Source organism: Phoca vitulina, unplaced genomic scaffold, assembly GCF_004348235.1.
Source record: "Phoca vitulina isolate PV1807 unplaced genomic scaffold, GSC_HSeal_1.0 scaffold132, whole genome shotgun sequence".
Classification (NCBI taxonomy): Eukaryota; Metazoa; Chordata; class Mammalia; order Carnivora; family Phocidae; genus Phoca; species Phoca vitulina.
In genome coordinates, this window is record NW_022589835.1 from 308,355 (window position 1) to 323,186 (window position 14,832).

At 45.5% G+C, this 14,832-nt stretch overlaps 1 protein-coding gene across 1 annotated transcript in view; it reads left to right on the forward strand.

Annotated features, from left to right (window-relative positions):
* The first annotated feature begins 725 nt into the window (after positions 1 to 725).
* The window catches only part of LOC116628835 (cytochrome P450 2C23), a 21,926-nt gene continuing 7,819 nt past the window's right edge, over positions 726 to 14,832 (forward strand). The window contains 8 exon segments of the mRNA XM_032399170.1: positions 726 to 905; positions 3,089 to 3,251; positions 5,767 to 5,916; positions 6,089 to 6,249; positions 6,646 to 6,822; positions 7,576 to 7,648; positions 7,651 to 7,716; positions 10,144 to 10,331. Coding sequence (XP_032255061.1) covers positions 726 to 905; positions 3,089 to 3,251; positions 5,767 to 5,916; positions 6,089 to 6,249; positions 6,646 to 6,822; positions 7,576 to 7,648; positions 7,651 to 7,716; positions 10,144 to 10,331 — 1,158 coding nt within the window.

Genomic DNA, 14,832 nt, shown 5'->3' on the forward strand with positions numbered 1-14,832 from the left:
GCCCTGGAGGCCACCCACATTGCATGGACCGTTCTTGGGAGCTGAGTGCTTGGAGGCCCCACAGGATAGGATGGCAAGGTGCAGGCTGTGGGCAGGGGGTTCTTGGAGGTCTTTCTAAGGCTTTGGGGTTTTACCCTCAGGTAAATACCTGGGAACCCATTGCGGGTTTTTCAGCAAGTGAATGACCTGGCCTGATCTCTGTCTTTAAAGGAGATTCTGACTCCTCTGTCCTAAATGGACTGAACCGGGCAGAGGTGATGTAGGGGCCCAGTGGGAAGGGAGAAGAGGGTGCCACAGGTGGAGGCACCGCCAGCGCCGAAGATGGAGAAGATCAGGTGGGATGTAGTTGGGAAGAAGGGGATCCAGTTAAAGACCCTCTTCCACTTGCCCCCTGTGTCTGCTGGAGCAGGACTCAGTCTGGCAGCCACCGAGAGACACCCAAATTTTCCCTTTTGGGTTTTCTTTCTATTCTGGGAGAAGAGTCAAACTGATGACTAGGTGGGGGGACAAAAAAAGGGACGAGGAGGAACGCTGTTGGTGACAGTGTAGAGTCTGAATTAAGTGACTTTAAAGATGCCAAACCGATCACATTTCTAAACAAGGCTCAAGGGAGCATGTGGGTCTCCTGTACATTTGATTTGCAATCACGACAAACTGTCTTCAACAGCAGGCACCAACGACGGTTGACATTCTCAGTGCCAGCTCCACGGCCCACATGCGGTGACATGGCTCTACTCAGTCTGCCCACCCTCCTGGTGGCTTGTGTGGCTTTCCTGCTGTTCACCTTTGTGTGGAGAAGAGGAGGCACTCATGGGCCTTTGCTCCTGCCTGGCCCTCCTCCTCTTCCCATCATTGAGAATATCCTGCAGGTGAACCTTTGGGACCTGCCCACCTCTCTCTCCAGGGTAAGACCCCCTCAGGTATGACCAGCTGCTCTCTGGGTTGGTATAAGTGCTTTACTCAGATTTCCCAGCTAACGTTGGGGGTGTGTGTGTTTGTTTCTTTCAGTTGTGCTAGAATATCCCACTTTTTGTTTATTTGATCTTCTTGAAGAGACCAGGAGTGGTGACCACTCAAAAATGTCTCCATTCTTGACTGATGGCTCTCCGAGGCCCCTCTAACAGTCTCTGACATGAGAGGGAGGAGTGGGGGACTCTGTTTCATTCAGCTTTGAGTCTGACTGACCTAAGACCGTAATATACGGTGAGGAGTGTATCCACAGGGTAGTCATTGCCAAAACTGCACCCCATCATCATGATTCAAAGTGCCCAGCACCCATCTGGCTTTCCAGCTGCACCTGTGGGATCTCAAGGTCAACTCCAGTGAGACCTGTCAGCATGTTGCTTCCATATCCCTGCCCTTTGACCAGTCCAACGCCTTGTAGACCCAGATGCAAGGATCAAGGGCATCCACTTGGAAAGGGTTATGAGGGGTGTAAGGGGGATCGGAATCCTCAGACAGTGGTGGATTCTGACCTGAGTGAGGGAGAGAGAGGTGGGTGGATGTGTCCTTGACTGCCTTGTTGTCTAGAAGCTTCCGCAGGGCCCTCATGGAGTCCCTTATCCTCACTCATGGAGAGACGGCTGTGGGCATTCCACTTTCCCCGATGCCCACCTGGGCACCTTCGTGTCCCAGCCTGGCTGGGATTCTACTACCAGTCATGTGCTTCTCTCCCTGGTATCAACTCTGCTCCCCTCTCTCCCTGCCCGGAGTCTGTGCCTCTGCCAGGCCAGGCTCGGGAGGACACAAGTGGCCCTATGCATGGGTCCCTAAACTCTTGGGGTCCCTTCATGCTCCTGCAGCCCCAGGATGTCCTCTCCTTCCCTCCTCCCACTCTCTTAGGGGACTCTTTCCTGCTGCTCCTATTTCTTCAAACCTCCAGCCGCGTCCCCTCCCATCCCCATGTTGTTCTCACTCCCATTTCTCTGAGAAAACCTAACTACCAGAGAGCATGTCCTACAGCTTCCATGCCAACAGCCCAGAGCTTCTCAGCACCCGCACCATGAAGCTCATGGGCTCTTTGCACTGACAGGCATGGACTGTGCCCCTGCCACCTCTCCCTGCCTTCCCCTGTCTAGGAGTGGTTCTCATCACTGCTCAGACCAGAGGCCAGGAGTAATCCTGACTGCCCTCTCCCACCGTGTCCCAGCCACCAGCAAACCCCTCACTCTACCTAGAAAAGACATCAGGAACCCGGCCTTCTCTGTGTACTTGGATCAATCCAACACAGCTTCCTGCCCACAGATGCCCCTCCTTCCATTCTGTCCATGCTCCATGCAGGGAGACCCTGGAGGGGAGAGCCCACACCCTCAGCAGCCCGTGTCCCTCTCTGACACACAGGAAAGGCCTCATGGGACCTGGACCTCCCACTCCCCTGCCCCCATCCTCCCACCACCTAACCCCCCACACTGCCTCTCACGCTCTCCTGCCCTTTGTCACTCACCATGGACACTGGCCTCCCACTCTTTCCCACCCCAGGCACCCTCAATTCTCAGGGCTTTGCTGGTCCCCCTGCAGGGGCTACTATTCCTGCAGATATCCGTCTGGCTGGCATTCCCTCCTTTCTTGGTGTTAAAATGCTGCCTTCCAAGGAGACACTCCCTAGTGACCTTCTCTCAAGGATGCGACCACCCCCCCAGCCTTCCTCTCCGCCTCACTGGTGTTTCCCATTGCATGCCCGCACTCAAGCATACTCTCGACCGTTATGTCTTGCCTACTAGAATGTATCAAAGAAGATAAATTTCCTGCCGTGCCCTGCCTTTCCCCAGTCCCGAGACACTGTGTAGCACCTAGTTTTTGTTGAATACTTAGTAAGAATTTGTTCTCTCCAATAAAGAAAGGGATTAGGGAAAGGCACAAGAGGTCGAGAGGCCAGAGTATGAGTCCTGCACAGACAGGGTCCTGTCACCCCGCCCCCAGATCAGTGTGGCCCCCTGTCTGCAGCCCCGAGTCTTGGCTAGGGCACACTGATGGGGAGGGTGCTGGCCAGACACTGGGGCTTCTGGGAGGGAGTGTCTTCACTTCTAACTGGCCCTGTGCATCCAGGAGCTGGGCCAGTTGCTCAGGTGTGCCTTGCCACTCTCCCCAGCTGGCTGAGCAGTATGGCCCTGCATACTCGCTGCGTCTGGGCCCCCATCCAATCGTCGTGCTACATGGACACAAGGCTGTGAAGGCTGCCCTGTGTGGTCAGGCGGTCAACTTCAGAGGCAGAGGGAGGTTTCCCCTCATGGAGAATGCCCTCAGAGGATACGGTATGTGTCCGTCCAGAGCGGCGGCCAGCCCGCTTCCCTTTGGGCCTCGGATCTGCCCATTTCTGTGGTCCACGGCCCTTCCTGCGGAAGTGGTGCTGGGGCTGTGGACCCCAGTTACCCCATCATGGCTCTGCCCAGCCCATGGCACCCAACCTACCTGCCTTTTCTCTCCTTCCATTCTCCTCCATTTCTAGTTCCAGAATATGTGGTTTTTTGAAGGGGTGGGAGGTTGTGGGGTGGCAGAGCATCACACAGGTGATTTGTGCAAGTTACTCAAACTCTGAGTGACAGGTCTTCATTTTTAGAAGGATTAAAATGTCCACTTTCTTGCAGAGTTGCTGTGCCATTGGATGGTAGGTACTGTGCTAGGTTTTCTGTGGATGAAAGGGTCGGTTTCAGGAAAGGCCTTGCAGTGCACAAGAGGGGAAGGGAGCAGACTCCTGTTTCTGTGCTCTCTTTGTGTTTCGTGGGAGCACTGCCCTAGTGAGCGAGGGGTAGTGTGGGTATTTTCTGAGTCTTCACATCCACAGGAGTGCCCTCCTTTCCCTCATGGCCGACTGGTGGTTGGTGAGTAGAAGAATTCAAATGGATGTCCTGCTGCCACATTTTGTGTCCAAGGCTGGGGGCGTCGGCGTCCATCCTGTCCCACGGCTGTCTCTTTATTTCTACATTAGGAAAGATTCCCTTGACCTCTCTCAGGTCACCAGCTTAGTCTTAAGCCTTGTGTCTATTACTCAGAGAATGCTTGAACCATTTGCTGGGGTTAGTGCGAAGTCACAAACATATAGTTCAGTGGGAACCATACGGCGAACCCACATGCGCAAACACCACTCAGATGAAGGAATAAACTCCCAGCACCACGGAAGTCCCCTCTTGCACTCTCCCTGAACATTACTCTCTGCCTTCTCCCACATACTCTGACAACTAACACCATAGTTTAATTTTCCTGGGTTTGAACTGTATAGACATGGAAGTCTACGGCAGGTACTCTGGTCTCTCCCTTCACAGGTGTGCTTCTGCACTTCAGAAGTGGATGAAGTTCTGTCTTTGCTTGTGTGTAAACACTGAGTATTTAACTTTAGTTATTCTATTTTTCAGTTTGAAAAGCTTGATGTGGTTCTGTGATTAGTTTTAATTTTTTTAAAGATTTATTTGTCAGAGAGAGAGAGAACAAGCACGAGCTGGGGGAGCAGCAGAGGCAGAGGGAGAAGCAGGCTCCCCACTGAGCAGGGAGCCGGACGTGGGACTTGATCCCAGGACCCTGAGACCATGACCCGCCGAAGGCAGACGCTTAATCAACTGAGCCACTGGGGTGTCCCAATCTCTAACAAATTCTTAATCATGTTTTTAACTCTGACTTACTCAACAGTTATTATAAAGTCTCTGATTTCGCCACCAGTTGCTGTGACCTTTGCTCATGTCTATTGGAATGACTCCTAATTTTGTATTAGGTTCCAGATACCTTCTCTGAAAAATTGCAGAGGTAATTTCAGGTTTTAATAGCGGTATCTTCCTACAGAGAGGATTTATTGCTTCCTTGGAGTGGGTGGGGCAGAAGCACCCCGAGCACCCTAGCCCTCCACCAGCTGGTGACTTCAAGCTGGGCTGTGGACCCCATTGGGCTGGTCTGTCTCCAGGTCACCCTCACTTCTGGGTGCAGCCCCAGATGTTTACCACAGATGCCCTCCTTGGCAGGCTCGACTCTTGCTTCTGGGACCTTCCCAGTGTTCAACAGCTCTGCTGGGTTTTTGTCTCTCACCTGTGCTTCTATGGGAAAGCATTCCCCACAGTTCCCCATTCCCTTGTTGGCTCTGCGATGCCTTCCAACTGGTCCTTATGAACCATACATATGTTTATGCAGCATCTCTATCTCAGCAGAAGGGATTGAGCAGAATCACCTAGCCCATCACTGTCAAAAGAAGAGTTGCCCTCAGTTTCTAATTCTTACAAACTTTCTCTTTTGTCCTGTTTGCTTCTTTTATACCTGCTTATTATTTTGCTCATGGCACCAAGATCCTATTGAATCAGTCTGAAGACATTGATTTGAATTATTTAAATTATCAGAAATATCTTCGCTTCCCCACTGATGGATATGGGTAGCTGGTGTGGGCTCACCACACTGTGAGCTGTGTTTCCCGACAGCCCTGTGGGGAGGATGGCAGAATTGACTTCAGTTTTGTGCAGCTGGATGTGGGGTGTCTCTTAATGGGGATTTCCTATAGGACAAAGGGAGAGAAGCAGCAAATTGGGGTTTTGGCAGGAGCCAAATTGGGATGGTCTGAGAGTAAAGCCCTTAGGATGAGCTGCCTCCAGGGAAGAACCGGCATTCTGTGGACTTTAAAAAATCTACTTCCTAGCATTAGCCTGAGGTAAATGTTGCTGTTTGTCTATAGAATAGGAAAAGTTCATGACGCTCTGACCCTCTGAAACAAGTTCTCAAGGAAGCCCATCCTGCGCCAGAACCCCTCTGTCTGCCCTCTGGTGACTAGACTCCTGCCCTTGGTTCTTCCCTCAGGGATTGTGTTCAGCCACAGCCAGCCATGGAAGCAAATGCGCCGGTTTACTCTCATGAGCCTGCGGAACCTTGGGATGGGGAGGAGGAGCATTGAGGACCGCATCCAGGAAGAAGCCCAGCACCTGGTGCAGGCCCTCACATAGACAGAGGGTTCGTTGGCATGTGCCCCTGGCCAGACATTCGGTGGGAAGTTAAGGTTACCTCCCCATGCTTCCCTGACCCAGCACCACCCCGCTGGGACCACCGTCCCTCTTTTCTGTTTGGAAAGTGTAGACCAATCAGGGAAGTTTTCCTTGATTTTTATAACCTTCCCTCTTACCAGCTCAGCCCGTGGACCCTGCTTTCATCCTCGCTTGTGCTCCCTGCAACATGATCAGCTCAATCCTCTTTAATGAGCGCTTCGACTACCAAGATGAGGAATTCCTGCAGTTGATTATGTTGCTGAATGAAAACTTTTCCATATTGAGCTCCTTCTGGGTGCAGGTAAAGCCAGTTGTCTCTGGTTGTGGGATTACCCGCAGTTGGTCCCAGGGATGAGCCCGAGTGCAGAGTCCCAGTCTTGGCAGCAGGGAGGCAGCAGTGCGGGGTGTACAGGGGGAGGGGGGAGATGGAAGGAAGCTGTCACTTATGGAACACAGCTGAGGGTCTGTGGAGGGGCAGTCAGGCTTCCCTCTGCCAGCACGTCTCCTCTGAGGTCCCCACACGCTTCCCTGGCTCTTTTTAATGCCGGTGGCAGCCCACCCTGAGATCCTGCAGCTAGAAATGGGAAGGGGCTGCAGAGGGTAGGGTCCCCTGGAACAAAGATGCTTCAAGACCATCCAACCCTCTCTTGGCTTTTGAATCCTGGTGATGGAACGGGGGTGTGGCTTTTCCCTACAGCTCTACAATTTGTGGCCATCGTTCATTCACTATCTTCCTGGGCGACACCAGAAATTTTTTAAGAACATTCAGAATATAATAAATTTCATTTTGGAGAGACTGGCACAGCATCAAGGGACTCTGAAGCCTGAGCAGCCCCAGGATTACACTGACTGCTTCCTTGACAGGATGGAGGAGGTAGGTGTGGAGGCTGCCCTCGGAGCACAGGTGTTGCCAGGCCCAGCGCTCTTCTGGGCTCCACACATTCAGGTCCAGGCCTGACAACCCCTGTCTGGAAACCCCTGGGCCTCCACAGTGTGTTTTCTCACCATCAGGCTTACATGTGGAGTGCCTACCTTTCTCTGACTGATGGCTGAGTATGCGCACCTGCTAGGCAAAGTGACCTGGGTTGGACTGTTCACACGAGGAGCTCACCGGCTAGTCCTACAACTGTGGGTAAACTGGCTGATATGCAGGGTGACAGTTGCCACTATCGCTACTTTGGGAGCCCAGGTCACCTTACTCTAATGCCTGGGCAGAACCAGCCACGGGACATACAATAAGTGCCTTGGGAGATGCTGCGCATGCTTATCTACCTGTGTGTGAGTCCATGCACGCAGACAAGTGTGTCGTGTGCACGGTTATACACAAGCAGGTCCTGTTTTTTTACCTTTTCTTCAAGACTATGTCAAAAGCAAAACATCTTATAGTATATTTTCCACTATGCAAAATGTTAGAAATAATTTCTTTGCCGATTATAAATTAGGTATCAAATGAAAATCACTCAGGCAAAAAAAAAAAAAAAAAAAAAAAGACATAAAAATAGCCACTCATATACAGAGTAAATAGTCAACCTCCTAAGGACTTATTACTGTTTCTAACCTGTATCTGTCTGTATCTAATAGAGGACCTATTATGAAATCATGTATCTGATTACTCCATTATCTACAGGAAAAACACAATCCATATTCTGAATTTAATTCAGAGAACCTAGCAGCTGTTGGCTTTCATCTGTTCAGCGTTGGCACCAGACAGTCACCAGCACCCTGTGGCTAGCACTGCTGATCCTGCTGAAACACCCAGAGGTGGAGAGTGAGTGGGGTGCTTCCAGCTGGGGGGCGACACGGGGGCAAGAAGACAGCATCCCAGTTCTTCAACACGGTTATTTCTTCCATGTACCTTGTTCATGTACTAGCTTTCCCTGATTAAAAGTTAATTAACACAGGTCCATCTTATAAGATCTTATTTATTTATTTGACAGAGAGAGACACAGCGAGAGAGGGAACACAAGCAGGGGGGAGTGGGAGAGGGAGAAGCAGGCTTCCCGCGGAGCAGGGAGCCCGATGTGGGGCTCGATCCCAGGACTCTGGGATCATGACCTGAGCTGAAGGCAGATGCTTAACGACTGAGCCACCCAAGCGCCCTTTTTTTTTTTTAAATTTAAATCCAATTAGCCAAGGTATAGTACACCATTGGTTTTTGATATAACATTCAATGATTCATCAGTTGTATATAACACCCAGTGCTCATCACATCACTTGCCCTCCTTAATGCCCATCACCCAGTTACCCCATCCCCCACCCACCTCCTTTTCCGCAACCCTCAGTTTGTTTCCCAGAGTCAAGAGTCCCATATGCTTTGTCTCCCTCTCTGATTTCTTCCCAGTCTGTTTCTCCCCCACCCCTATTGTCCTTTGCACTATTCCTTATGTTCCACATGAGTGAAACCATATGACAATTATATTTCTCTGATTGACTTATTTCACTTAGCATAATGCTCTCCTGTTCCATCCATGTCGATATAAATGGTAGATATTAATCCTTTCTGATGGCTGAGTAATATTCCCTTGTATATATGAACCACATCTTTTTTATCCATTCATCTGTTGAAGGGCATTTTGGCTCCTTCCACGGTTTGGCTATTGTGGACATTGCTGCTATGAACATTGGGTATTCTATAAAATATTATTTTAAATTAGTATGTAATTTCTCATACTGAAGCATACCATAATTTATTTAACTAATTATTTGTGAGAATTTTAATTGTTTTATATTTTTTGCTATCACACATAATTGAAAAAAATTATTGTACCAAAAATTTTATATGCACTTGATATGATCTTATGATAAATTTTCAGAAACTGAATTGCTATGTTAACAGCAATGAGTAACTGAAATAACTTTTGATCAGTATTCCCAAATTTTGATGTGTACTTTAGAAATTCCTGTGTATACTGTCCTATAGGAGTAGGCAATAAATAAACTGGAATATTTAATCATGATGAAGATGAAGTGAAATGGCATAAATAATTTTTTGAGCAGTGAAAGAGGAAGCAATTAGTTTCTGAATCTCAAACCTCATTTCACACGTGAGGATAGGTGTGTGACACACCTGTCACACGTCGCACATTGGCTGTGTGGCTCAGGACAAGCACGCGCATTCTCAGTTCAGTCTCCCCCTTCATACAAAGCAGCACAAAGTGAGAGCTGAGGGCCCATCTCCAGTGCTTCTGTGGTTCTCCGGAGCTAATTCGTGAAATTAGAATAGCTGTCTCTTGAAAGCTTTAAGGAAATCAACACTTTCTTGGCTTGGAAAGTTTTGTTCCAAAAGCAGTGTGTGGTTTTTTGTTTTGTTTTGGTTTGTTTTTAATTTTTTTATTATGTTCAGTTAGCCAACATATAGTACATCATTATTTTTTGATGTAGTGTTGAATGATTCATTAGTTGCATATAACACCCAGTGTGTGGTTATAATAAAACAGTCTTGGTTTCAATCCTGGCTCCACAATAGGATAGAGCCTCCATGCGGTTATTTGATGCCTCTGAACTGTAGTTGTTTCCTCTTAAAAACAAGAATATTGGGGTCAGTTCATGATCCCAGGGTCCTGGAATCGATTCCCGTGTGGGGCTCCCCACTCAGCAGGGAGTCTGCTTCTCTCTCTCCCTCTGCCTCTCCCCACTCCCCCCCATGCTCTCTCGCATGTGTGCTCTCTCTCTCTCAAATAAATAAATAAATAAAATCTTTAAAAAAAACAGGAATATTAAAACTTACCCTAGAGTGTTGTTGAGAGGAACATGTTTCTAGCTGATTGGTACGAAGGGGCACTTAGTAAGCATTTTCCCACCACTTCTTGTGAATGTTCAGAATAATGGTTGCTGGTGATGTCTTAGATAGTCATCTGGAGACAGAATTCTCTGCATTATTAGCTTGCAAAGATCTGTGTGGAACTGAATGGTCGTAACCCTGCCCTCTTAGTTCTTGTAAACAACACATGAAAGATTCAGACACTAACAGGACCACCTTGTGGAGGGTCCTGAGCACATCCTGTATTATGGGTAATTTCAGCCAAACCAAACACATTCTTACAACAGCTTCAAACAGCACGACCTACAGAAGGGAATGCTTTGCTTTGCGAGTTTGTAGGATTGAGTTTCTACACCCCTGTAGCCCAGTTTTGGATGACATTTCAGGATGTCATCTGCATGGCTCATGAGTGACAGACACTGTTGTGTCATGCAGGTAGAGTTCACAAGGAAATTGACAGAGTGATGGGCTGGGACCGGGTCCCCTGCATGAGTGACAGGGCCCAGATGCCCTACACAGATGCCGTGGTGCATGAGGTCCAGAGGTACATCAATCTCATCCCCTCCAATCTGCCTCATGCTGTGATTCAGGACACCAAGTTTAGACAGTTCTTCATTCCTAAGGTCAGTCATTTTCCTCCTTTAAATATTTTTTTATTTTGACAATTAAGTGATTAAGTGCCTGATATTTTAATTTTACAGGAAGTAGATTTCTATTAGCCCCATTGGCCGACTCTGTGTAAGTAAAAACTTTACAAAAAAAAGTGTTTTCTTAAGAGACATTTTAGTAATCATGGCCAAAAAATTTTTATATCTTAAGAAAAGATAGGAGAAAAAATATTTTGGGCAGTTTTTATTCCAGAGATTTCATAATTTCTATTAGAATTTGCACTTAAATAAAACTCCACTAGAAATGCTTGTGAGATAGACCTAAGGAAGAGAAAATGAATATTGGGAAAGAGAAAGGAAAGACTGAAGTCCAACAAGTGAATGATGAAATTAGAAGGTAGAGAAAGAATAACAGTGCAGACTCTCAGAGAGCACAAATGAGGTCATAATACCAAAAACAAACTACTGATAGAAAAATAAGATTTAGATTTGGGGGAAGATTGTTAAAATAACAAACCTCTAGAGAGACTGATTAAGAACAAAAGAGTATGAGGGAATAGATGAAAGAATCAACTAAGAAACAGAAATTCTTATAAAAATTGGAATATATTTGGATTTAAACAACAGTAAGATATAAAAGGAAAATGACATGGGCAGCACGAAGAGAATTGGGAAGAAAATGCATGCTGCAGAACTCCTCTTTTTTTATTTAGGAACAAATATAATATTTTAGTGATAAAAAATTTATGATCATAAATTCACAAATTATTTTTATTTATTTAAAGAAGACCTATTTAAAATGGACTCAAAAATTATAAGAAATAAAGTCATAGGAATTAATCTTTTTAAAAAATTTTTATTATGTTATGTTAGTCACCATACAATACATCATTAGTTTTTGATGTGGTGATCCACGATCCATTGTTTTCATATAACACCCAGTGCTCCATGCAGTACATGCCCTCCTTAATACCCATCACTGGGCTAACCAATCCCCCCTCCCCCCTCCCCTCTAAAACCCTGTTTGTTTCTCAGAGTCCATAGTCTCTCATGGTTCATCTCTCCCTCCGATTCCCCCCCCCCCATTTTTCCCTTCCTTCTCCTAATGTCCTCCATGCTATTCCTAATGTTCCACAAATAAGTGAAACCATATGATAATTGACTTTCTCTGATTGACTTATTTCACTTAGCATAATCTCCTCTGGTCCCATCCATGTTGAGGTAAAAGTTGTGTATTCATCCTTTCTGATGGCTGAGTAATATTCCGTTGTATATATGGACCACATCTTCTTTATCTGTTCATCTGTTGAAGGGCATCTCAGCTCTTTCCACAGTTTGGCTATTGCAGACATTGCTGCTATGGACACTGGGGTGCATATGGCCCTTCTTTTCACTACATCTGTGTCTTTGGGGTAAATAACCAGTAGTGAAATTCCTGGGTCATAGGGTAGCTCTATTTTTAAATTTTTGAGGCACCTTCACACTGTTTTCCAAAGTGGCTGTACCAACTTGCATTCCCACCAACAGTGTAAGAGGGTTCCCCTTTCTCCACAATGTCTCCAACATTTGTTGTTTCGTTCCCTGTCCATTTTGGCCATTCTAACTGCTGTAAGGTGGTATCTCAGTGTGGTTTTGATTTGGATTTCCCTGATGGCTAATGATGATGAACATTTTTTCATGTGTCTGGTAGCCTTTTGTATGTCTTCTTCAGAGAAGTGTCTGTTCATATCTTCTGCCCATTTTTTGACTTGGTTATTTGTTTTTTGGGTGTTGAGTTTGAGAAGTTCTTTATAGATTTTGGATACCAGCCCTTTATCTGTAGTGTCATTTGCAAATATCTTCTCCCATTCTGTGGGTTGCCTCTTTGTTTTGTTGACTGTTTCCTTAATCTAACAAAATCTGTGCAAGACACTTGTGGAGAAAATTAACAAGATATTGAAGAGCATAAAGAAGACCTAAATAAATAGAGATATTTTTAATATATTAGTAGAGAAAAACCAACACCAAGATGGCATTTTTCCCATATTAATCTATAAATTAATTTCAATTCAAATAAAATTTTGAACTGTGTTTTCCATGGAACACAAGAAGATCCTAGATTCATATAGAATGAAAACATGCCAAGAAAAGCCACACAGATTTTTAAAAAGATAACAGTGACAATATTAAATTAATGTTGGTGTTGGATATCATGATTGTTTCAAATAGTGGGGTTTCCCCCATGGAACAGAGTAGGGAGCCTTGAAAGAGACCTAGACAGGTGTGTGTGATTAGGGGACATTATAAATTAGGGAAGGAAAAAGACTGTTTAGTAAATGATGATAGAAAAAAATATCAAGTCCCTATCTCACAGAAAAATTATTTCTGGAAATATTAAGTACTTTCATGTAAAAAGTAAATTTAATTCATTTATAATAATAGATGGGAGAATCTTTTTATGATATTGGGGCAGGAAAAGCCTTCTTAAACACAGTAGAAATGGCATGACCTTGAAGAAAAGCATGGCTGAATGTGATTCCATTAAAAGGGAAAATGTTCTGTAGAACAAAAGGCAACACAAGGCCAAAGTTAAGCTAAAGACCATGAAAAAATAACCGTAGTTCATATAATTGACAAATAAATAACTTCTTGATTATGTAAAGACCTCCCAAAGTCATAAGGAAATAAAGCACAGAACAAGGAACAGATGAACAAAAGATAAAACTAAGAAATTCACAGACTAGAACACCTATAGGGTCAATATGTGTATGGAAAGATATTCAAGGTTACTAGCAAGTGCAAATTAAAACTAAGTATATTCTATAACACCCCAATTAGCTTTTAAAATTCTTATTCCAATAAAACCAACTTTGGTAAAAATGTGGGTGACTCACATGGATTCAGGCTTTGAGAGATCTTAGCAGCTAGGAGCCAGAGATTTGACACCCTTGGGCAAGAATGGTGTGCTGCTCCATGTGAGACAGGGGCTAGACCTGGCCCCAGAATGAAGACCATGGGCTTTATGAGATCTAGAAGAATTCCTCTCACAAGCCAACAAGCATAAAGGAGAATCATCACTGCCACGGATTCTGGGTAAGGAAAAAGCCTAGTCCTATGCCATGCCTAGGCTTGCACACAAAAGTTTCACTGATATTAGGGTGCAGAACTCACAAACCAAACAGTGAATGTGCATGCATTCATGTGCACGTGCACACACACACATGCACACATACACACACACCAACCCTGTACATAAGTGTCTACAGTAGCATTCTTCATGGCAGCCAAAAAATGGAGACAACCCAAATGTCCACAACTCACGAATAGATTAAAAAGAAGTGGTCTAGCCATACAATGGAATATTATTCAGTCATAAAAGGAATGATGTAGTTACGATCCAGCAATGGCACTACGGGGTATTTACCCCAAAGATACAAATGTAGGGATTCAAAGGGGTACATGCACCCCAATGTTTATAGCAGCAATGTCCACAATAGCCAAACTGTGGAAAGAGCCTAGATGTCCATCAACAGATGAATGGATAAAGAAGATGTGGTATATATATACAATGGAACATTATGCAGCCATCAAAAGGAATGAGATCTTGCCATTTGCAACGATATGGATGGAACTGGGGGGTGTTGTGCTGAGCAAAATAAGTCAATCAGAGAAAGACATGTATCATATGACCTTACTGATATGAGGAATTCTTAATCTCAGGAAACAAACTGAGGGTTGCTGGAGTGGGGGGGCGGTGGGAGGGATGGGGTGGCTGGATGATAGACATTGGGGAGGGTGTGTGCTATGGTGAGCACTGTGAATTGTGCAAGACTGTTGAATCACAGTTCTGTACCTCTGAAACAAATAATGCAATATATGTTAAGAAAAAAAAAAGAAGAAGATAGCAGGAGGGGAAGAATGAAGGGAGGGAAATCAGAGGGGGAGATGAACCATGAGAGACGATGGACTCTGAAAAACAAACTGAGGGTTCTACAAAGAATCCAATCAAGAAATGGGCAGAAGACATGAACAGACATTTCTCCAAAGAAGACATCCAAATGGCCAACAGACACATGAAAAAGTGTTCAATATCGCTTGGCATCAGGGAAATCCAAATCAAAACCTCAATGAGATACCACCTCACACCAGTCAGAATGGCTAAAATTAACAAGTCAGGAAATGACAGATGTTGGCGGGGATGCGGAGAAAGGGGAACCCTCCTACACTGTTGGTGGGAATGCAAGCTGGTGCAGCCACTCTGGAAAACAGTATGGAGGTTCCTCAAAAAGTTGAAAATAGAGCTACCATATGATCCAGCAATTGCACTACTGGGTATTTACCCCAAAGATACAAAAGTAGGGACCCGAAAGGCTACGTGCACCCCGATGTTTATAGCAGCAATGTCCACAATAGCCAAACTGTGGAAAGAGCCAAGATGTCCATCAACAGATGAATGGATAAAGAAGATGTGGTATATATATGCAATGGAATATTATGCAGCCATCAAAAGGAATAAGATCTTGCCATTTGCAACGAC